We start from the raw sequence: 23462 nt of genomic DNA, 5'->3' as shown, positions 1-23462 counted from the left end.
AGGGTGGTGATGGTGCGGCCGTTGAAGGCGGAGGATGAGGAGAGGATCGATCTCGATCGCAGCGATCTCAATCCAAGAAGAGCCCCTCCCCTCTTGCAGACGATGCCAGCAGTAGACATTTGACCGATCGATCGAGCGAGCGAGCGATTTGTTTGTCGCGGACAATAAAAAAAACGCAAATTCGATGGAGGATGGGCAGCAAACCGGATTGACGAAGAACCGTGAAAGGAATTTTGGAAGACTTTTTTTTTCCCTTTTTCAGCTTCGATTCCTCGATAAAAGGCAAGACATAAAAATAAAATGATGGAGAAATTTCTATCTACCTATATATCTATAAGCTTTCTTTTCCCCCCTTTTATTTCTGTACTTATTTATTTATTTATTATTTATGATCTTTTGGGAAGTGGGGGCAGGGACGAGAGACTGGTCGAGGGCTGCTACCTCGTGATATGGGATTTCGGGGATTCTTATTTATTTATTTAGCTCGCCTCATTTTAGGGGTTTCCTAATCTTGGACTCCAAGCTTTATTCATTCATTTATAAATTACGCTTCCCTTTCTTTTTTATTGTAAATTTAAAATTAATGCAGCGGTTGTTGGCCTATGTTTTATGTGACGTGGTATGCCATTTTCTTACTGTTTTTAAGGAAAGAAAAAAGAGAAAGAGAGAGGAAACTGTCTGATAATAAGGAAAGAGGCCTTTAGACGGAAGGAACAGATTTTTTTTGGTCGGTCTGATGATATTTATTCCTATTTAAAAACGCGTGTGAATTGGAGATGGAAGAGATGGAATTCTTTTTTTCCCCGCTTTGCTTTATTTATTAATTGATGGCGCTGAGTTGCCCAGGCTTCGACCGGGAAAGCCCAAAACGTGCGGTTTGCGGCAATTTGCCACCGCGCTGCTCTTTTGACCCAAACGCGCGCGCGCACGCCACGATCATGGCTTTCTCCGGTCGTATGGACCAAGAACATCCGGAGGAGAATTGACTTGAGTTACTAGGTAATTATTTATCTACATATGCAACAGTTTTAATTAACTAGAAAATATCCGGCTATGGCTTGGTCACTGGATGAAAGTTGAGACCACCAACCGCTCCAGACAAAGAGAGAGAACGCCGATTAACTCTCTCTTTTTCTACCCCATATCAAAAGCCAAAGCCCGTTCATGGAGGTAGGTTGGGAGGACAGGTCGCCAGCAGCACGAACAATACGGCAACGCAGATTCCCCTACCAATATCACAGGGATGGCAATGAATCCACCATCATGCTAAAAAAAAAACCTCAAAATACAAAGTCCTAACCTAGCCTAATCCGCACCCCGGATGCTAGTAACTAACCAGCCCTCACCCCAATCCTCCCTCTGAAATGAATGATTCAGCTTGGATCAGGTTGGCCTGAACATACAAAAAGGGTCCTACAACATGACGATCATTCACAAAGAAAATAAATATTAGGGATAAACAAATAGAAAATTTCAAATACAATATTAATACCCAACACTGACTTCCAAGTTCAAAGTTAGTTACGTAACCATAATACAAACCGAGATCAGAATAACATTATATGAGAATTCTATACCAGAGTCTGAAACGGTCTCGAAATCACGGGTCTAGGTGCGCCACAACCGTGCTTAAGACTTTGAAGATGTTGTAAAAGAATGCCAATAGTTCTCTTCTGCATCTATAGTAGTAAAATACTGTAAGGATGAGACTGACATTACCTAAGAACCCAATGACTAGAGGAAACACACGCCAAAGATTCAGATCTGTACATACAACTGTCACGCCCACTGAACATGGAGCATCAGCAGTATTAGCCTAAATAAATATCCGACAAGATATACAATCATAATACAAAATGACTTAATTTGAGGGCATTGATTATTTTCTGCCACTTTCCTGACCCTTATCAACAGAATAGACGGGGATCAGACCCAAAGCATAATCTGGCAGTTTAACTGATACAGCCTAAAATATTTTGCAAACAGGTAACAAAATCCAACAGATACAGCACAAAAGAATTCATACATTATCTTGCTGATCCCTGAGTTCACTCTGTCTCCAAGCTGACAGGTTCCGTTCTGACTGACAACAATAGCTCCTTTCTACTACTTGGGCGGCCGGCGATAAGGATACATCATGTCATCAACGGTATTTTTGATGCAGGTACCCACTTTGTTTAGGTTTTTGGCAACTCCAGAAGCCACCAGTCCAGCATTCCTTGCAAACCTGCATAATCAAAACAGACTTCAATATCCACTGCTATCATTGCTTTTGAACAAGGTTGGCCAAAATGAAAACTGAACACTTTCCTCGTGTAGAAATCATCAATGGTGGAGTGTGCTGGCTTGTGTGGCTGTGGTTGAGAACGAATAACACCATCTACATGAATATAAACATAAACCAGTGAGATTTCAATCAAAAGAATGTACATGATGCAAAGGAAAGCTTATGCTCCGGATGCTTTGATGGGTAATTGACAGCTGACCTACATCCGGCTATGAAAATCAAAACCCCATCACATACATACTCTCGTTATCTTTTGCTCAAATTTTCTACAAGCCTAACATCCTTGGTAATATAGTAATGATAAGCTATATCTAAGTTGCATAATAAAGCAACAGGAACTGAGGAACATCGATAGACTAAAATGATCGATGGAATTGTATCAATCAGAAAACTGTTTTCGCTTGATAGATAGAGTAGCATGCCTCAAAAACTACATTTGATATCCTAGAACACATACTTCCCAGGTAGATGTAGTAAAATCATCAAAGATGGAATTGCAGCAATCAGAAGAACAAAATGATGGTAAAATAGACTTTGATCATTACATTTTGACAGAAGAAAGCATTGTTTACATGCTAAATGATATACAATAGATTACCACAGTACCTTCTTTGTTATGAACGTGAGCAGGAACACGGGTAGAGTTTGATGCTCTTCTGTCAACCAGTAGCTGCAACGAATTTCTATAGCTGTTAAACAAGGTTGAAAGAAGAAAAAGAACAAAACAAAACAAAACCCTTATCCCAAATTTCTGAGGTTGGCTAAATGAAACCTCCACAAGTATATATTGAACAAAATGCTAAATTACAAGATAGATTTTCCCTTTGACAGATCTTATAGCTTTAATCTACATTCTTCTAAGGTGAAAATTGCATACTTGGACAAACTTAGAGGAAAAATCTTGAGGCACAAGTCATACATATCATTCACAGCATTAACAAAAGAAATAATACTGTGTGAAAAGGCCAGTCCATTTGGCTAAGGCCAACAGAAGGGATCCCATGTTCTATATGGTTCTGCCAAGCAAAATAATAATCATCTAAGGCGTACATCACAACAGAGAAGCAAATGAACGATTAAAAGAATCAGAAATTTTGTTACAACTTACAACAAGAGGAAAGCATGAGTGCTAAATTATATCCACCACATACATATGTGATAATAAGGCTTTACTGTTCTCTGGGAAAGAGAAAAGGGGGAAAACCTTAAAAGCTCATTCCGGATATGAAACCACAACATTCACCATTAGGGTAGTCCACACTGCTCATCTTGATATATGCATCACGAAAGAGTATAGAATCATGTGTTTTGATAGGGTATACAGTGTGTATGAAATGATCACTAGTACTATTGTTTGCAATTTATTTGGTAACTCTTAGATGAATAGCTTGGAAATCTAGAGGGAGGGAGGGAGGGAGGTTGGGAGATTTGTGATTCATTTAACACAGACGTGCAGTTTCTTGGGAATGGATGGCAAAATGTTTTCTTGACAATGAATGACACAAGTCATTTCCTTTCCTTATTCATTCCAATTTATCGACATTTAGGTTTAAGATTCAACCTTTGCTTTCTCAGTGAGATTAATTTCCTGCTGCTGCAATTTATTTGCCATGTCGCTAATGAGGTACATACCAAATAACTTGAAGTTGACAAGGGGATTGCAAGCAACTAGCAATGATGTTCAAATTTTAAAATCCGAGGACTAGACCTCGATATGGTTATGAACATTTTAAAAAATATGGTCTAGTATAGAAATTAATTCCCAATGGAATATGAAGTAACACTTTCCTAGATGATATTAGGACAAGGTTACAGAAAGCGCTAGTATAGAAATTAATTCCCAATGGAGTATGAAGTAACACTTTCCAAGATGATATTAGGTGAGGATAAAATGTAAGGTGACAGCTCATTACAAATGAGCTACCAAGAGATAAGACTGGTTGTGAGACTGAGACCCACCAACTAGCCAACTTACGAGAAAGGTTGGTAGATAATTCTACAACAGCAATAGTAAAGTCTTTATTTTGAGATCTGCTAACTATAGTAAGTAGACAATTATCAGCTACAAAATAAACTCACAAAATCTTCTTTCTACAATATTTTTTGATTTATCTTTCCACCCCCAAGACTTGGTCAATGGGTGTTTTACCCCCAAAAATAAAGATTTTGTTCTCTGAGCCCCAAAACACAAAACCCAAGAGATTAAAATATGTGAAGACCATAATACCCTTCTCTCTCTCTTTCTTTTTTTATTAAAATATGATGAGGATTATTTTATTATTTTTGTTTTCTCTCTCTTTATCATAATGTACTAAGATGATAGTTGAAATGATTGATGATGATTATTTTATTATTTTCGTTGTTTGTATTGAGAGATTGTTAAAGTTACGGGTTAATTTTTAAGGTTACGAGTTAATTGTTAATGTTACGGGTCAATTGTTAAGGTTATGAATCCTCTCTCTCTCTCTATCTCTCTCTCTCTCTCATGATTAGGGGTGGAAATGAACCAAATAATTAATAAATGGTTTGATAATTGTTCGAATAACTATTCGATCATATTTGATTCGATAGTTCATTTATCACTAAACAAATATTTTTTAGTATTCAAGTTTATTAACGAATAGAATTTAACCAGATGTATATTCGATTCGTTTGTCTATTAAATATTCGTTTAAAATTTGATCACATCATATTACTTGTATTATTGCACATATGATGTCATATTTTTAACCCACTTACCATTTCTACTTAAGTTTTATATATAGATTTTAAGACTTAAATAATCTTAAATCTGTTTTCTAATTAAAATTTTGATTTAAATATATATACATCATATATTATAAAGAAGTAATTTTTATTTATAAATTTTAATACTATTTGAAAATTAAACTCTTTAGCCAAATAAATATACTTTGATATTCGATAAGTATTCGTGAATATTCATAAATATTTATCAAATACCAAGTATTCGAGTTCGAATTCGAAAAACTAGATATATGAATAATAGAGTCCGCTTAAGATTATGAATCCTCTCTCTCTCTCTCTCTCTCTATCTATCTCTCTCTCTATCATGATGTTACTTTGATGATATTGAAATGATTGAAGAGGATTATTATTTTATTATTTTTGTTTTTTATTATTTTCGTTATTTGTATTGGGAGATTGTTAAAGTTACGGGTTTTGTTAAGGTTACGAGTTAATTGTTAATGTTACGGGTCAATTGTTAAGGTTATGAATCCTCTCTCTCTCTCTCTCTCTCTCTCTCTCTATCATGATGTTACTTTGATGATATTGAAATAATTAAAGAGGATTATTATTTTATTATTTTTGTTTTTTATTCTTTTTATATTTTTAGAATATTTGTTGTTAAGGATAATGGTTGGTTGTAAAGGTTATGCATTGTTTGTTAAGGTTACGGGTTGATTGTTAAGGTTACGGGTTGGTTGTTAAGGTTATGGGTTTGTTGTGTAGGTTACAGATTTGTTGTTAAGGTTACGGGTTTAATTGTTAAGGTTACGTGTTTAATTGTTAAGGTTACGGGTTTAATTGTTATGGTTACGGTTTAATTGTTAAGGTTACGGGTTTAATTGTTAAGGTTACGTGTTTAATTGTTAAGGTTACGGGTTTAATTGTTAAGGTTACGGTTTAATTGTTAAGGTTCCGGTTTAATTGTTAAGGTTATGGGTTTAATTGTTAAGGTTACGAGTTTAATTGTTAAGGTTACCGGTTTAATTGTTAAGGTTACAGTTTAATTATTAAGATTACGGGTTTAATTGTTAAGGTTACGAGAGAGAGAAGGGATCCATAACCTTAACAATTAACCCGTAACCTTAACAATTAAACCCGTAACCTTAACAACTAACTCGTAACCTTAACAATTAAACACGTAATCTTAACAATTAAACCCGTAACCGTAACAATTAAACATGTAACTGTAATAATTAAACCCGTAACCTTAACAATTAAACTCATAACCTTAACAATTAAACCCGTAACCTTAACAATTAAACCGTAACCGTAACAATTAAACCCGTAACATTGACAATTAAACATGTAACCTTAACAATTAAACCCGTAACTTTAACAACAAATCCGTAACATACACAACAAACCCATAACCTTAACAACAAACCCGTAACCTTAACAACCAACCCGTAACCTTAACAATCAATGCATAACCTTTATAACCAACCATTATCCTTAACAACGAATATTCTAAAAATACGAAAAGAATAAAAAACAAAAATAATAAAATAATAATCCTCTTCAATCATTTCAATATCATCAAAGTAACATCATGATAGAGAGAGAGAGGATTCATAACCTTAACAATTGACTCGTAACATTAACAATTAACTCGTAACCTTAACAATTCATCCGTAACTTTAACAATCTCCCAATACAAACAATAATAATAATAAAAAATAAAAAATAATAAAATAATAAAATAATAAAATAATCATCATCAATCATTTCAACTATCATCTTAGTACATTATGATAAAGAGAGAGAGAAAACAAAAATAATAAAATAATCCTCATCATATTTTAATAAAAAAAGAAAGAGAGAGAGAAGGGTATTATGGTTTTCACATATTTTAATCTCTTAGGTTTTGTGTTTTGGGGCTCAGAGAACAGAATCTTTATTTTTGGGGGTAAAACACCCATTGACCAAGTCTTGGGGGGTGGGAAGCATGTTTCCTTAGCTTTTGGGGGCTGGAAGCATTTTTCCCTTTATTTTATCCATTTGATAATTTACGTAGTTTCTGCCTCTCGATATAACTTCCAAGTAGAATATATAGCAATCACTGATTCACAATAAGATATAATGACAGCATAATAAACTCTTTTAACCCTCAAGGAAGGCAAAACAAAAAAAAGCGGCAGGATCCAACATCAGAAACACGATGTCTACACAACAATCCAAAGTTGAGAACAGAAAACAAAATCCAGCTGCCAGCATAATGGCTACAGGTAACCAGCAAATGCACGTCGTACATGAATTTTTCCCAGAACGATTCTCTACAAAACTTATTGTAATTAATCACAGGTTAGAATGCATTCACTGGTCCGCATGCCAATAAGTTGCCATAGCCATGCTACCACTCGGTTGAGTGAAACCATTCAAACTTCATGGTCGTATACCTCATCTCCTCAATCTTTTACAAGCTCGCAAGGCAAGCACTCAAGGGGAAGAGGAAGGGGAAAGGCGGAGAGGGGTGGGGGCTACTATTTACTTAAAATAGCAGTTATGCTCATAGCAATCAAGTTTAAGGAAACACTGATTCGCTGAGAATCTAAAGAGAAATACCAAAATCAAAATTAACACATAAAAAAATGGAACTGAATTGGTAGTGGTATGAGTGAAACCTCAATGCCAGCACAAAAGGGCAACTCCGCTCGGTTTTCTCCCTTGACATCAGGATTATTTGTATTGTCCAAAAACACTGAGTAACCTGTGCATGCATACTTGAAGTCTGACAGGTTACGACCCTCATTATTAGCCTCCATCTCAGATTCACCCACTATATGAAGAGGAACTGGGGGTGTAAAACAAGTTAATAGTCAGGCCATGCCTCACCAATGAAAATCTCTATGTTGATCAAAAGCACATAACCAAATTGGGAAGAAAATGAAATTACAAATGAGAGATCATGTACTTGAGATATAATACCTTGCATTTCGGGTTCTACTTCTGAAAGCTTTTTGCCTAACTCATATTTTAGGGGCTAACAATGTACTTCATGTGGAAAAATACCTACTGTTGACCAGATCTGATCCTTTTACACCTATGATAACTAAGTTAATCATACTCTCTATTTTGCAGACGTAAGACTATATAAAAGGCTGGTGGGGATGATTGATTCTTCATTTTCAGGTGGCGAAAAGATTAAGAAGCAAATAGAGGAAGTGTGAAAATATCCATACAAGGGATGTTTACGTAGTGGATAGGGTTTTCTTGAACAACTAGACATGTTTCATCTCCATCTCCACATCTTTCTACCACTTGTATCTGTCCATCTGCTACATAGGCGCGCTCTTCATTGCTTTATTTCATTCTCCATATAGCTTCTTTGTGATTGTTATTGTTCTAGAATAGTTGCTTTTTTCCAATACCAAATTGGGTACTTATAATGTGAGATCTGTTTGAAACCTTGCCCCCCAACAGCAAGCACTTTTATAGGGTTTTCCGTATCTTCATCGACTCTCTGCTTGCCAGTATTATTATTACACAGATCAATATATCAGCTCTAATAGCATCCGTCTTTATGAAATAAGATTCCAAACAACTATATTGAACCTAAACAATCCTTGGATATCATCAATCTTCATCATTTAAGAAAAAAATATCAAACCAAATCACGTGTCTACTAATCTAAAGAACACAATCCGGAAAGAACCCCAATTCCAAATTCTATTCTAGGACCAAAAATAGCAGAGATCCCAAAGCATCAATTCGCGGCCAAATCCGTGAAATACAATTATAAACAAATAATTTGAAGATCGAAAAAGGTGGTGCAAACCTTGAGGGAGAGTACGGGAGATGCCGAAGCACCTAGGGTTACGGCCGTTGGATTTGAGAACGGACGAATAATAAAGGCAGCCTTTGCAAGACTTCCCCTTGCTCACTCCCGTCGCCGGAGACGACTTCGCTGCATGATTCTGGCCATCGCCACCGCCGTCCGGCGATCCCTCCATCTCTCTCTCCCTCTTTTTTTTTTACCTTTTTTTTTTCCCTCTCCTCTCTGTTCCTTTCTTTTTTCTCTGTAGAAGAAGAAAGAAAATCCTTTTTAATGCAAGCAACTCGCTGATGACTCACGGTCACAGGCTCCTGAGACGGGGCCCACTGAGGAGGAGAGGGTCGGTTTTCTGGGTGCGAGGTAAGCCTGCCACCTTTCGCTGTTTGTGGTGAGAGATGCCTCGGACCCTAGCCATCGACCCAAAATATGTGACCAATAGGGGGGACAAGTGAGGTGTCCACCTCCTATTAGATAATGAGTTGGTCATCATTAATGATGACCAACTCATTATCCAATAGGAGATAGACACCTCACTTGTTCCTCCTATTGGTCCCATATTTTGGGTCCCTATAGCAAAGCTCTTTGAAAAAATATCTTCTAAATCTTAGTATCATATTATATCATACTATTTTTAAAAATATGAGTTGGGAAAATCTTTTCATAGTCAATATTATTCTTAATTTCTTTTAAATATTATATTGTTATCCTAATCTATTCTAATTTCCTAACTTCTTTGAACTTATAATTAAATGGTTTATTTTATCCATAATGAGATTTAACATGTTATTAGATAAATGTGATATGTTTAATATAATTCAAACCTTTTTAATTATTTTAATTTACAGAGAAATCTAAAAAATATATGCTAGTCAGCACCTAAAAGTTTTTGGACCTTATAAAAAATACCATATAAGTTTTTAAATTGCAAAAACACCCCTATAAACTCAAAATTTTATTAAAACATATTAAAAATTATAAATTTTACTTATTTCAACTCAGTGAGAAATCTAAAAAATATATGCTAGCTAAAAACTGAAAGTTTTTGACGAGAAATTATCTTGTAAGTTCTGGAAAAATGCAAAAGCACTCATAAAATTTAAAATTTATAAAAAAACACCTTGAAAATTTAAACCAATAAACACTCTAAAAACCTACAAATAATACAAACAACCCCCGAAAATTTATGGAATTTTTAATAAAACTCTAAACTTTTTACAAATTGTAAGATAAAACCCTCAAGATTGTAAAATTTATAAAAATCTGATAATTTCTAACCTAACAATACATTGGAAATATAGGAGTTACAAATATCCCCTGCATAATTTATAAGTTATAAAAAACACCCTTAAAGTTTCAAAAATTACAAACAAGCACTTAAAATTCAAATTTTACAAAAAAGAACACCCTGAGAATTTCAAACTCATTGGTAAATTGAAAATATAGGAATTATAAATAGCCTATAAACAATTCACAATCTATAGAAAATGCCTATAAGTTAAAAAAAAGTTAGAAAAAACCCCTAATATTCATAATTTACAAAACACCATAAAAATTTCTAACCTATAGACACTAAAATGAATATACAAAATTACTAGCAGCACCTAGAAAATAAAAAATTTATAAAAAAATATCATACTCTCTTTAAAAGTATAAGTTTAGGAAAAACTTTTCATGGTCAATATTACTCATAACTTTTTTAAAAAGAACATAATTAATTAAAAATCTATTAGTTTTAAAATTTTCAAAAAAACAAACTTAAAGTTTAGTATATTGCAAATTACCCCTCCAAAGTTTGAAATTTTTCAATGATTTTTTTGTAGTTCCTTGATTTTAATGTAATTTTTAATAGTTTTATGTATTTGTTAATTATAAAAGTTTAGGGTGTTTGTTTTTACAATTTAAAAAATTTTTAAGGGTATTTCTTTTATAGTTTTCTAAATTTTTATTGTGTTTTTAGTGTATTGCATAGATACATCAATTAATGGTGATATTGAAGAGTAAGTCGTTCTTAAGATGTATTAGGCTATAGTTAAGTGTGCACATCACTATTCCTAGGCAGTATAGTTTATACATGTAAAAATTTTCAAACAATCTATATAGTGGTTAAAAGGTTTTTATTCCTAGGCAGTATAGTTTATACATGTAAAAATTTTCAAACAATCTATATAGTGGTTAAAAGGTTTTTAATTAACTTTAATGTACTATTTTTTATAAATTATATTTAATGTGAACCCATCATGTAATTTTAACTGTGGTCATTATAAATTTAATACGTTTAATCGATTGACTATATAAGTATATAGACCATAGATTGCTTTACTTTCTCGCATGAACTAATATTTGGTACTTAATAATTTAAATTATTACTTTTAAATTACATTTATTTATTTACCTACAGAATAATACAAATTCAATTCCTATTTTTTTCTTGAGATTTATTTTATAGTTACGTGTATCAAATTAATAATTAAAATAATAATTATTTATGCTTAAATTAGGATGATTATAGTTGGTCACTCACTATGAAATTTTTATGAATATATATATACCTTACTTTCTATAGCTCTCTGCAGTGCCCATGTATATTTTATAAATTACTTGTTAATTTGACATATTAAGTAACTTTTCCTTTGTAGAAATTTTTTTTAAAACTTTTGGATTATGTAATCACTATGTCACATTCTAATGTAGAAAGGACCTCATTCTAAATGGCTTAAAGCCAATGTTTAAGTTGAATTGAAGTATATACTATTGCTATTATGCTTAAAGTCATTTTATATTTTGAATTAACAGTTTATTTTATGAGAATTTTTAAAAAGATCACTTTTTAAAAATATTAGCAAAATCAACTATTTTACATAATAATTAACAAAATTGACCTTTTTTGCCACACCATCAAGACTGACAACAAAGAGGTTGATTTTGTATAAAAATTATCTTTAAAATACACGGGACTAATAGTCCTGTGTAATTAGAGAAAATTAATTACAAAAGTAATTAAAGTCAGAAAATAGTGTTAGATTCTTGAAGATATACAATGTAGTCACTAGGTATTGCTGGTTTTCTAATTCTAGAGGATCTTCTTAGTTCAACTTGATTATCCAAATTTTCTTGATTTTGGATAACCAGTACCTCATGAATTTCCTCAACATGAGGAAGTTCATCACCTATTATGTTTTGAATTAATTGTTCAATAACTTGATTTGTTGTGTCTTCTATAATCGGCACAATTCTCCTTCGAAAAAATAATTCATTAACTGTAGATGATGAACTAGGATTCTTTATTTCCTCAATTCTCATTTTACGAGGAAACTCATCAAAAGTTGAATCCTCAAGAAATTTAGCATTCCTAGCTTCTACAATCTTTGGTGTGTGCAATGGATAATAAAATCTATATCCTTTTGAATTTAAAGCATACCCAATAAAGAAGCCACTTTCGGTTCTTGAATCAAGTTTCTTAATGTGAGGATTATATGTTCTCACTTCAACTCGGCAACCCATACGTGCATATGATTCAGACTAGGTTTCCATCCTTTCCAAATCTTAAAAGGAGTTTTTGGAGCTGCTTTTGATGGAATAGATTAAGTATATACACAATAGTCTTTGGTGCTTCACTACTCCAAAAGGATGATGGTAAATCTGCATTACTAACCATACTTCTAACCATATCCATTAGTGTCATATTCCTTCTTTCAACCACACCATTTTGATGTGGTGTACCCGGCATTGTGTATTGTGCTATAATACCTTCACTTTTAAGGAATCGGGAAAATGGACCTGGTATTTGTCCTTTTTTGGTGTATCTCCTATTATACTCTCCACCTCTATCTGATCTCACAATCTTTATTTTCTTGTCTAGTTGATTTTCTACCTCGACCTTATAAGTCTTAAAAGCATCTAATGCTTCAAACTTTTCATTTAGGAGGTATAAATACATATACCTAGAATGGTAATCAATAAATGAGATGAAGTATTTTTGACCATTTAAACAAAGAATTGGAGATGGTCCCCATATGTATGTATGAATAATTTGTAGACATTCTATACTCCTTTTAGAACCCTTTTTAGTAATGTTAGTTTGCTTTCCCTTTATGCAATCCACACATGTACTAATTTTAGTAATGTTAGTTTGCTTTCCCTTTATGCAATCCACACATGTACTAAAGTTAGTAAAGTTTAGATTAGGAAGAATCCCTTCATTTATTTCCCTTTATGCAATCCACACATGTACTAAAGTTAGTAAAGTTTAGATTAGGAAGAATCCCTTCATTTAATAACATTTTCATTCTATTAACTGAAATATGGCCTAATCTCTTATGTCATAATATAGAGGAGTTTTCCTTAATGATACTTCTTTTATTGCCAACATTATCGATGTTTAGAGAAAGCAAATTATTTTCAAAGTTTGTATCTAAATCAAGCTTGTAAAGATTTTCAGATAATATTCCAGAACCAATACAAACTTCATCTTTATATAAAAGAAATCTATTAATATTGAAATTAATTTCATAACCATAAATACTTAGTTTTGATACATAAATTAAATTTCTAGAAAATGAAGGTACATAGAACACATTTTTCAAATCAATTACATAACCAGATTTTAAAATAAGTCGATACATTCCTATGGCCTTTACAAGTGACCGCATCCCATTTCTTGAATAGATGCCCGACTCACTTTCCGTCAGCGTCCGTTGGGTTAGAAACCCTTACATAGTATTGACAATATGAATTAACGAATCAGAATCAATCCACCAAGTATTATTAGGAACATGAGTAAAATTAGATTCGAAACAAACATATGATATGATATGATATTATCTTTCTTCGCGAGTCATTTCTTATATTTCAGACAATCTTTCTTAATGTGTCCTCTCTTTTTACAGAAGAAGCACTTTGGACCTTTACCCTTGACCTTCATATGTTGTTTTCCTTTAACCTTTAACAGATCAGATCCAATTTTGCCTTTAAATGTATTTTTCTTATCATGAGTTGTTATATCAACACTTTCTATAACCTCATGTTTAAGTCTTTCTTCTTCTTGAACACACATAGTTAGGAGTTCATTTACGGACCAATTCTATTTGTGTGTATTGTAAGAGATCTTGAAAGGTTTATACTCCACTGGAAGTGAAGAAAGTATGAAATGCACTAGAAATGATTCAGATATATCAATTTTTAGAGGTTTAAGTTGGGAAGCAATATCCCTTAATTGCATAATATGCATGCGTACACCCTTACGAACATCATATTTGACATTTGTGAGTTTCTGAATCAAGGTTGTAGCCACAACCTTGTCACAAACAATAAATTGCTCCTCGATTGCTTTCATGAAATCCTTTACCTTATCAAATTCAGGAATTGATCCCCGAATACTTCTACTAATATGAGATTTCATAAGCATCATACTGAGACGATTTGCACGCTCCCATTTTTCAAATTTAGCCTTCTTACTTGGTTTCGTAGTCTCCGTGAGAGTAGGAGGACATTCTTTATGGATAGCCAAGTCTAGATCTAAGCAACCCAATGTTAGAAGGATATTGTCCTTCCAATCTTAAAAATTATCGCTGCTTAGAATCGGGACTTCATTAACTACAGAAATAGGAACAATTGCATTGAAATGAAACAAAATTAGTTTTACGAAAATTAAATTTTATTCAAAGTAATGACTTTTAACCTTCCTGTGGGCAGAGGTCCTAAAATGCATAGATTCATTACTTAGTCTTTAATTAAGAACAACAAAAGTTTGATTATAATGAAAGAAAATTTCCATACCCGTGGGTATAAAAGATTTCCCCATTGTAAACAAATATGCTTTCTTAACCCAATAAATTTACATAGATCATTACTTCCATGTGGGGTATAGCAGAGATTTATGTAAATATAATTACAACTCTGGATTGAATTAACATATTTAATAATGCGATATAACATTTTTTATGACTTATGGATGTTGTGGCCATTCTACAAGTTTAAAACTTAATCCCATTAAAACAGTCATTATAAAATCATTCAATTCAAAAGAAAAATATATGTAAAACCTTCAATAGTACAGAAAACAAATTATACCAAAATAAATTCGGGAAAAACAACAAAATTCGGGAAATGAGTGGAGCCCTGGCGTGCGCGTATAAAGAGAGTGCAGAGTCTTCCATATGATAAGGTAAACACTATCGACTTCCAATAGAAATGGACCTCCCTCTATTTTTAACCCACTTTCTGTGGCCTTAATCAATCATATTATATCTTATCTTTTGGTTTTGATCCCTGATGATAGAGCAGTCCACAATCGAAGAAGGATTAATCAAACATATCGACCAACTCTGTCACGTGCTTTGGATTCTTGAGCAATATGCAGTATGGGGAGCCCAAAAATACATCATTCCGACATTAGATTACTTCCCCAAGGGAGCAAGACAATAAAATAGAAAGTCACAGCTATAGCGGATGGATGAGTGAATTAGCCTTACACCATTAATTAATAATTGTTTGCAAAATTAAGAAGTACGAGTGACCCCTTCCCCATCACCAACTTGTTGCTGTCAACAAACATAAATGCATCACTTGCTACGTTCCAAACAGATAAACGCCTGCGCCTCCCACTTGATTTCCACTGTGGGGTCGTGCAGAACCAATAAACACGCCAACAGTGAAGAAGAAGAAGAACAAATGCTTACGAGTAATCAGTTACAAGCTCTCTCTGTAAAACCAAAACAAACTGAGAAAATTTCAAAGGAAGAGAAGAACGGCTAGTAATCACCCTCTTTTCCTAACCAAGAATTTACCCTTTAAACCCGGGCAAATCACTCCTTATTAATATCCAACCTCCTCTCAATTAATGGTAAAAGCAAATATTGCTCTTTTAAGAGACTCCAAATCCACACCAAAACATACACAAACCTCATTAATTTCCCCTTCTACAGATATCATCTTTGAAGCGCGCAGACATCAAGTCCTCCGCTTCCTAGTCTCGTTCCGTTGAAGAAGCGACACAAATCAAAGATGGCCAAGCTTTTACTCGCCCTCTGCCTCCTCTCATGCTTCGTCGTCATTGCTCTCGCAAACACTTCCGGTAGCTTCACCATTCAAGGCCGTGTCTACTGCGACACTTGCCGTGCTGGCTTCGAAACCAGTGCCACCGAGTACGTGGAAGGTATATGATCAACATCTCCATCCAGTAATTAATTAAGATACTCGATCGGGGTACCCGAACGAACGTAGTAATAAATAAATCCGATTAGAAATTAAAATGGATATAATTATATATGGTTAAACATTTGGTGGTCTTTAACCGTACGTACGTCGCACCCGTTCCTTACAGGTGCGAAGGTGAAGGTCGAATGCAAGAACTACACAACAGGCGAGACGACCCAAGAAGCTGACGGGGTGACAGACGCCAGCGGAACCTACAACATCCCGATCATGCGCAACCACGAGATTGAGATCTGCGAGGTTGCTCTGATCTCGAGCTCACGCAAGGACTGTGACGAGATCAAGCCTGACCGCCAGAGCGCGCGCGTCATCCTGGCCCACGATACTGGCATCGCATCTGACATCCGCTACGCAAACTCTCTCGGCTTCCTAAAGAAGGAGCCCCTCCCCGCTTGCGGTAGCCTGCTCCAGATCTATGCGTTGGCTGATGATTTGGACTAAACCTAGCTTCAACCATTGGTTTCTAATGGTGCTTTAATTATGAGTAGCTCTATATGTCTAATAAGTGATACTGACCTGCAGGCTGTGATGCTTCACGACCGTTAGCATTATATATCGGTCCGGACTTTTTTTTTTCTAGATTAATTATTTGAGTGTTCAAACTGCATTTTGTTTATTTTACGGATATGAATATTTTATACAGGCCATTTTTGTTTTTATTTTTTCGAATTAATATAGACGATGAACTATCTGTAGTAGTGTATGTTGGGACGATATATATACATATATATTTGTCTCTAAGCTTATATATGTTAAAAGCACCAGCAGCGGTGGATGATGTGTGAGTTCCGTGTCGACCAGCTGCATCACGAGCAGATAGAAACTCGGTGGCATCGCTCGTGTTCGATCAACTTTCACTTTATATCCTTTGACAAACCAGCGCGCACCGAAACTGCGAGTCATCTCGGAATCATTAGCGAAAGGAGAAAATGAATCGACAAAGAACTTAAGAAGACGAGCATTATTCAAAATGCACAATGGTGATTGTGGCCAAAAATGATGTGAAAGATTCCCGGCCGGCCGGTACAACAAGACTGGCAAAAGCTTTCTAAGTCTACGTACCCAGCATGTGTTTTGTGTCAGATTCCCAAGTGTTAGCGCGCCTGCTGCACATCTTCGATATCCAAGATCTTTATGATCTGTTCACGTACGAGGCGGAAAATAGGCCAATGATGTCCAAATCCCAACCCCCCCGTCCACGGAGGAGGCAGAACGCCAATGATCATCCAAACATATATATATATATATACAATGATTATACAAGGTAAATATATATAGTTCTATATATAGTACGGGCCGGGGGTCAATAATCCTTCCTGGACGAAGCCATTAATCTCACCGACCAAAGTGACGTTAAAATTGTTGACAAAATCAATAGAGTAAATTAAATTGACACAATAACACATACTTAATTGGAAACTGAAAGATCACCAAAACAGTAAAGATCACCAAAACAGTAAAGAACTCAAAGAACTAGTGAATTAAACTGACACAATAACCTTGGTTTAAGATATCACATATTAAATGCATGATCCAAAACTATGCATGCTACCGGCAACACGGCTAGGCTGGGCTTCAGTCAGGAAGAGCAGCAAACCCCGAGAAACCGCAATTGTAGCTGTACAAGATCGAAGAAGCAGCTGCTTCTTCTGATCGAGGACTCTGCTAAAAAAAATTAAAAGGTTTTCGTGGTGTGAGCTAGAGAACAAATTAAACCTGCCGAGAGTTGGTCGAAAGGATTCCGTGATGGAGGTCCAGGTCCTGAACATACCGCATTTCCATTCCCTCATGAGCCTTATTCTTCCCCATGTATACAATGTAGGCCTGCAAGGACGTCAACAGAATCAACAAGGAGAATTAATTTTGAAGGAGAAGGTTAACTAATATTATTATGTGAGTTAAAATAGTTAAAGATCAGCTCACGTTGCTAGCAGAAATGGGGATTAAGAGCAGGGACTGTTGAACCAATAAAACCCCAATAAGGAGAAGGTTGATGAGATGAGCAAGAGGAGGAGCCATAGAGCTACGTTGTATTTCTTTTCATACATAAATTGAGATTAATATTTAATTATCTACAATTTGAGACATATGGTATATACATGAGAGTTTTCTTGTTTGGATTATTTTGTTCGACGTACTACGTCTCTTGTTGAAGATTTTTAAGTATTAATTTCATCTAGTTGTGTGACCTTGTCACTTGGATGATTATTCTTGTCGCTAGCTACATGATATTGTTACTTAGTTGATTTTCTTGGATTTTTTTTTATTATTATATTCTAGTGATAGATTGCATTTAGATTATTAGCATTCCAGTAGCAAGCTTCTATTATTATTATTTCTGGTTTTGTCTTGGTCATTCGATCGTTCCTATTTTTTCCTTGTGGGATCTTGTCGTGTGCCATGCATGCTGACGTACACCTGTTTTCTCTGGTGTACGTTAGATTTAGGAGACAGACAACCTCAGTTCGGAATCGTACAAGAGCCAGAGGATTCTCAACAAGAGTGCCTTGCAGACGGAGCAGAAGAACAAGTTGAAGCTTAGTTATTTCCTTAGTTATTTGATGGTCCTTAGTTTATTTTTGTAGTACTTCCTTTCTATTCCTGTTGAACGATGTTGTAGGCGTCAAAAAATGCTTACAGACATACAAATACCACTCAAGATGACATAGGAGAATATACACGTCATCAAACAACACATGGCGGCGCGACAAGACATAGTGCCGCGGCTAAGGCACGGCAGACCAAGATGCCACGGCTAAGGCGCGGCAGATCAAAGTGCCGCGGCTAAGGCGCTGCAGCCTATTGCTGGTAACTGCCCCTGTGGCCGCTGCAGTTCATGCTGCCGCGCCAATAGCCGCTGCAGTCCGGGATGTCGCGGTCAAAGGGATAGTCGTTGATCGGCTATTTCTTCAGTTATTGTCCAAGGAGGCTATAAATACCCCCCTATGGACATCATTGACGGGGGGCTGAGCATTTTCCAGAGAGATTAGAGCAGAGAGCCTTGAGTTTTGGTGAATTAGAGCAAGAGAGAGAGTCTTCCTTCTTCACAAACATCCTCAAGAAGCTTCTAGCGATTCCTAGAGATCTAAGCTCAGACTTGATCTTTGGAAGAGTGAACATCTTACATCGATAAGATATTCGCTTCAAATTCTTACTTCGATAAACGAAGGAAGAATCATTAAACCCCTCACGGTTCAATCAGAATCTGTGGTTTGGTGGTCCACGAGTCAAAGCGCTCCCGGCACAGGCAAAGTCCCACGCAAGCAGCGATCCAAACAACGATCCTGCGTTTGTTTCTAAAAAGTTATAATTTTCCTTTTGTTGTGTAAAAGAAGTCTTATAAAAAGGCTATCTCTTTTTTTGAATTTATTGTAATCGACTGAAGATATAATGAATTCCACAGCAAAACCAACTTTTGACGCAAACAAGCTGGCGACCACAGTGGGAGCCAACGGTCTCGCTGTCGAGACCGTCGTGTCGCAGCCGATCAAGATTCCAGTTGAATCCATGGTCGAATACGAATTCGACCAAACCAAGTTTGAGGAATATCTCTCATCATCCTCTTCAAGATCTTCATTATCTCGCAAGTACAAGAGGATCTCACAATTGAGGAAGAGTTGCATGCCAAAGAAGGCACAAAATGAAGACTCTCGCCTGATTGTTGCTGAGGATTTTACTCGCAACATCTCTGCTCACATTGGCTCTTCTCCAATTAAGGAGTCATCGAATCAAAGCCCGCCGGCATTGACGAAAAGAGCTCGTCAGAGACAACGCCAACGCCGTGCTCGCCAAATGGCTAAGGCCTTGGAACAAACCGACGGGGTTCGTTATCACGCGGACCTAAAGTCGAGGAGACATCGAGTGGTTCAGTTGTCTCAACAGTCAATCACTCGTATCTCTGCTAAAACAACGACGGGTGAATGGACTATTGTCAAAAAGACTCGTTCGACCCTCAAAGAACGTATACAAAAACGTCGTGCGAACGCTGCTCTTATTCGTGCTCTCTCACAACAAAGACGAGAAAGGAGGAAGGAAACGGTGGCCAAAGAACCACCAAAACTCCGCCAAATTTGGATTCCGAAGTCTGGACTTATGCAAAATCAGCATTCGGAGCCCGTTAAGACTCCATACCCGCAAGGGGGTGGTTTTAAACGTGCGACTCCCGACATAACCTTGGATCGCTCAAAGACAAAAATAAATTGTCTAGAGAATGCCAACAAGGTTTTACACCCCCAGAAGAAGACATATTTACCAAATGATATTGTCATACCTGGGAGGTCATATCAAACAATACGATTTTTTGTCAATCATACTGATGAATCGTATTATCAAGTTGAGGGTGTGAATAAATCTCGAAAAAGATTTATTCGCTCGCATTGTTCCTGTGCACGACTTATAAGATCAGCTGTCCAAGATGATGAATTCCCTGAAGTCACCATCAACGTAGCTGATAAAAGAAAGTCTAAGTGGCATTCAAGTAACTCAAATCCTGACTTTTCCCCGAAAGGAGTAGTCAATCCAAGAATTGCTCAAAGGATGTCTCGACTTCAATTAGGAGCCATCAGACGCAAAAATTACAAGAGAATGCAAGAAGGAATGTCCTCGGAGGATGAATTCTCGGACACTTATTCTGCAATCGCTTCTGATGATACAATGTCTAGCACAGGACAAATCAGAGAAGTATTCACAATCACTGCTGATCAGTTCACTCAAATACTTCAGGAAGCTCTAGCCAAACAACGTGAAGAAATTAGAGCTGAAGTGAAGACAGAAATGAAGTTGGCTATCCAACAAATGAGAGAACTGTTAACTCAACAGCCTCAACCTCCTGAGTCCAATCAGCAATTTGAATCCAGCCACCACACTCGGAATGTTGTAGAGGACAGTGATCCAGAGGTGGATGAAGTCATTATGGCTGATACACCTCCCAATGACAATAACGCTGGGGGTGGTTTAACGGATCCTCCCAATAACGATATTGGGGGTGGTTCAATAGCACCTCTCACTGGGGGTGGTCCAATTATCTTTACTCGACATCATTCAGAAAGAAATGAAGACGATGACGGGAAAATGCAAAAACTTGAAGACAAAATCAATGCTTTGATGACGGCTCAAGAAGTTAAGAAGACGGGTATTCCATGTCCTTATCCGAGGGAATGGGATTCAATACCATACCCGACCAAATTCAATCTGATTAACTTCACACCGTTTGAAGGGAAGAGTTCGCCGATTCAACACTTGATTTATTTCAAGTCTCATTTGGGCATAATCTCTGGAAACGAGGCCTTAATGATCCGGTCATTCGTTGGCACCCTTCGTGGGCCCGCCTTCGATTGGTACCGACGGCTCAAGCCAGGGAGCATCAATTGCTGGGATGACATGGAAAGTTTGTTCCTCAGCAACTTCTTCGATGATGACACCGAAGTGTCAATCGGAATCCTTTTGGATGAGAAGCAAAAAGACGGAGAGTCAGTCGACAATTTTGTCAAGCGTTTCCGTAACATGGCGATGAATTGCAGAGATCCTATTACAGAGGAGTTCATCCTGCAAACATGTCACAATAACCTCTCCATCGATGTCCTGGAAGCTCTGGGGGTCGTGCCATCCACAACTTGGAAGGAGTTAAAATCTCGGGGTGAACAAGCTGAGCACTTTCTTAAAAGAAAGAAAGCTGAGAGAGGCCAACCAATGACATCTGCAATCGTTGAGAATGCGACTCTCGATCCGAGGTTTCAAAAGGAATATTCTTTCGAAGATGATGAAGCTCCAGCCATCTTGGAATACCTCCTCGCTAATGACAAAATCGAGCTACCACCTATTAAAGATCAGGATGGAGCTAAGAGGATTACGGATCCAAACTACTGTGCGTACCACAGAAGGGTTCTTCATCCCACTGAGATTTGCTTTGGACTCAAAAACAAGATCCAAGCCCTAATTGACTCCGGCGTCATAACGACGAAAGAAGTCGAGTAAAGACGACCATACAACTCCAGTGGGTGCACGAGTATAAACTGTTTCCCCACACTCCAAAGAGTATATGAGTATAAACTGCTTCTCGATTATCCAACTGAGTACAATGTTAAACCCGGTTTCGCAAAGGAAGCTGGGGGTGGATAAATCATATAACGGGAAGTTCCCGGAAGAATGTTAAATGTAATATTCTTAGGGATAACCCCGATCATTATGAACAAAGTGATAAACACTAAACTCTTACTATAACTTCTGAATACTCTTTTGCTGAGATGAGATTCGATCACCTCTTTAGATCAATCTTCCCTCACAAAATTCCCATTTTGGTCAAACCTTTAAACAGTTAGGACCAAAGCCAAAATCCCCTCTCGATTCGTTCCATGAACGAGAGGTCCACAAATTGAACGATCAAACCTTTAAACAGTTAGGATCGTCTCAAATTCCCATCTTGGTCAAACCTTTAAACAGTTAGGACCAAAGCCAAAATCCCCTCTCGATTCGTTCCATGAACGAGAGGTCCACAAATTGAACGATCAAACCTTTAAACAGTTAGGATCGTCTCAAATTCCCATCTTGGTCAAACCTTTAAACAGTTAGGACCAAAGCCAAAATCCCCTCTCGATTCGTTCCATGAACGAGAGGTCCACAAATTGAACGATCAAACCTTTAAACAGTTAGGATCGTCTCAAATTCCCATCTTGGTCAAACCTTTAAACAGTTAGGACCAAAGCCAAAATCCCCTCTCGATTCGTTCCATGAACGAGAGGTCCACAAATTGAACGATCAAACCTTTAAACAGTTAGGATCGTCTCAAATTCCCATCTTGGTCAAACCTTTAAACAGTTAGGACCAAAGCCAAAATCCCCTCTCGATTCGTTCCATGAACGAGAGGTCCACAAATTGAACGATCAAACCTTTAAACAGTTAGGATCGTCTCAAATTCCCATCTTGGTCAAACCTTTAAACAGTTAGGACCAAAGCCAAAATCCCCTCTCGATTCGTTCCATGAACGAGAGGTCCACAAATTGAACGATCAAACCTTTAAACAGTTAGGATCGTCTCAAATTCCCATCTTGGTCAAACCTTTAAACAGTTAGGACCAAAGCCAAAATCCCCTCTCGATTCGTTCCATGAACGAGAGGTCCACAAATTGAACGATCAAACCTTTAAACAGTTAGGATCGTCTCAAATTCCCATCTTGGTCAAACCTTTAAACAGTTAGGACCAAAGCCAAAATCCCCTCTCGATTCGTTCCATGAACGAGAGGTCCACAAATTGAACGATCAAACCTTTAAACAGTTAGGATCGTCTCAAATTCCCATCTTGGTCAAACCTTTAAACAGTTAGGACCAAAGCCAAAATCCCCTCTCGATTCGTTCCATGAACGAGAGGTCCACAAATTGAACGATCAAACCTTTAAACAGTTAGGATCGTCTCAAATTCCCATCTTGGTCAAACCTTTAAACAGTTAGG

The 23462-nt window shown here is 36.5% G+C and overlaps 2 protein-coding genes and 1 pseudogene across 2 annotated transcripts; 1 reads left to right on the top strand and 2 right to left on the bottom strand.

The window, feature by feature from the left end:
* LOC109822054 lies at window positions 1766–9055 on the bottom strand. The gene is made up of 5 exons (XM_020388216.1): window positions 8811–9055; window positions 7657–7826; window positions 2894–2957; window positions 2311–2380; window positions 1766–2227 (listed from the first exon to the last, which is right to left on the bottom strand). Exons 1-5 carry the CDS (start codon window positions 8983–8985, stop codon window positions 2107–2109), a joined length of 600 nt encoding a protein of 199 aa, XP_020243805.1. The 5' UTR covers window positions 8986–9055; the 3' UTR covers window positions 1766–2106.
* LOC109819378 lies at window positions 13888–14662 on the bottom strand (annotated as a pseudogene).
* Window positions 15600–16678, top strand: LOC109820532 (pollen-specific protein C13-like). The gene is made up of 2 exons (XM_020386690.1): window positions 15600–15960; window positions 16129–16678. The coding sequence occupies exons 1-2, from the start codon at window positions 15810–15812 to the stop codon at window positions 16458–16460; spliced, it is 483 nt and encodes a 160-aa protein (XP_020242279.1). The 5' UTR covers window positions 15600–15809; the 3' UTR covers window positions 16461–16678.

Source organism: Asparagus officinalis, chromosome 8, assembly GCF_001876935.1.
Source record: "Asparagus officinalis chromosome 8, Aspof.V1, whole genome shotgun sequence".
NCBI lineage: Eukaryota > Viridiplantae > Streptophyta > Magnoliopsida > Asparagales > Asparagaceae > Asparagus > Asparagus officinalis.
The sequence above is the reverse complement of the archived record's forward strand: the minus strand, read 5'-3'. Positions and strand labels throughout refer to the sequence as shown.

What these genes read in the sequence shown, in the direction of transcription:
- LOC109822054 (XM_020388216.1), bottom strand. Translation starts at nt 8,985, where the DNA reads ATGGAGGGATCGCCGGACGGCGGTGGCGATGGCCAGAATCATGCAGCG. An exon ending in CCTTTTGTGCTGGCATTGAG is followed by an intron (nt 2,958 to 7,656) that starts GTTTCACTCATA and finishes AATTCGTTGCAG; the next exon opens with CTACTGGTTGACAGAAGAGC. An exon ending in TCACGTTCATAACAAAGAAG is followed by an intron (nt 2,381 to 2,893) that starts GTACTGTGGTAA and finishes ATATTCATGTAG; the next exon opens with ATGGTGTTATTCGTTCTCAA.
- LOC109820532 (XM_020386690.1), top strand. Translation starts at nt 15,810, where the DNA reads ATGGCCAAGCTTTTACTCGCCCTCTGCCTCCTCTCATGCTTCGTCGTC. An exon ending in TGCCACCGAGTACGTGGAAG is followed by an intron (nt 15,961 to 16,128) that starts GTATATGATCAA and finishes CGTTCCTTACAG; the next exon opens with GTGCGAAGGTGAAGGTCGAA.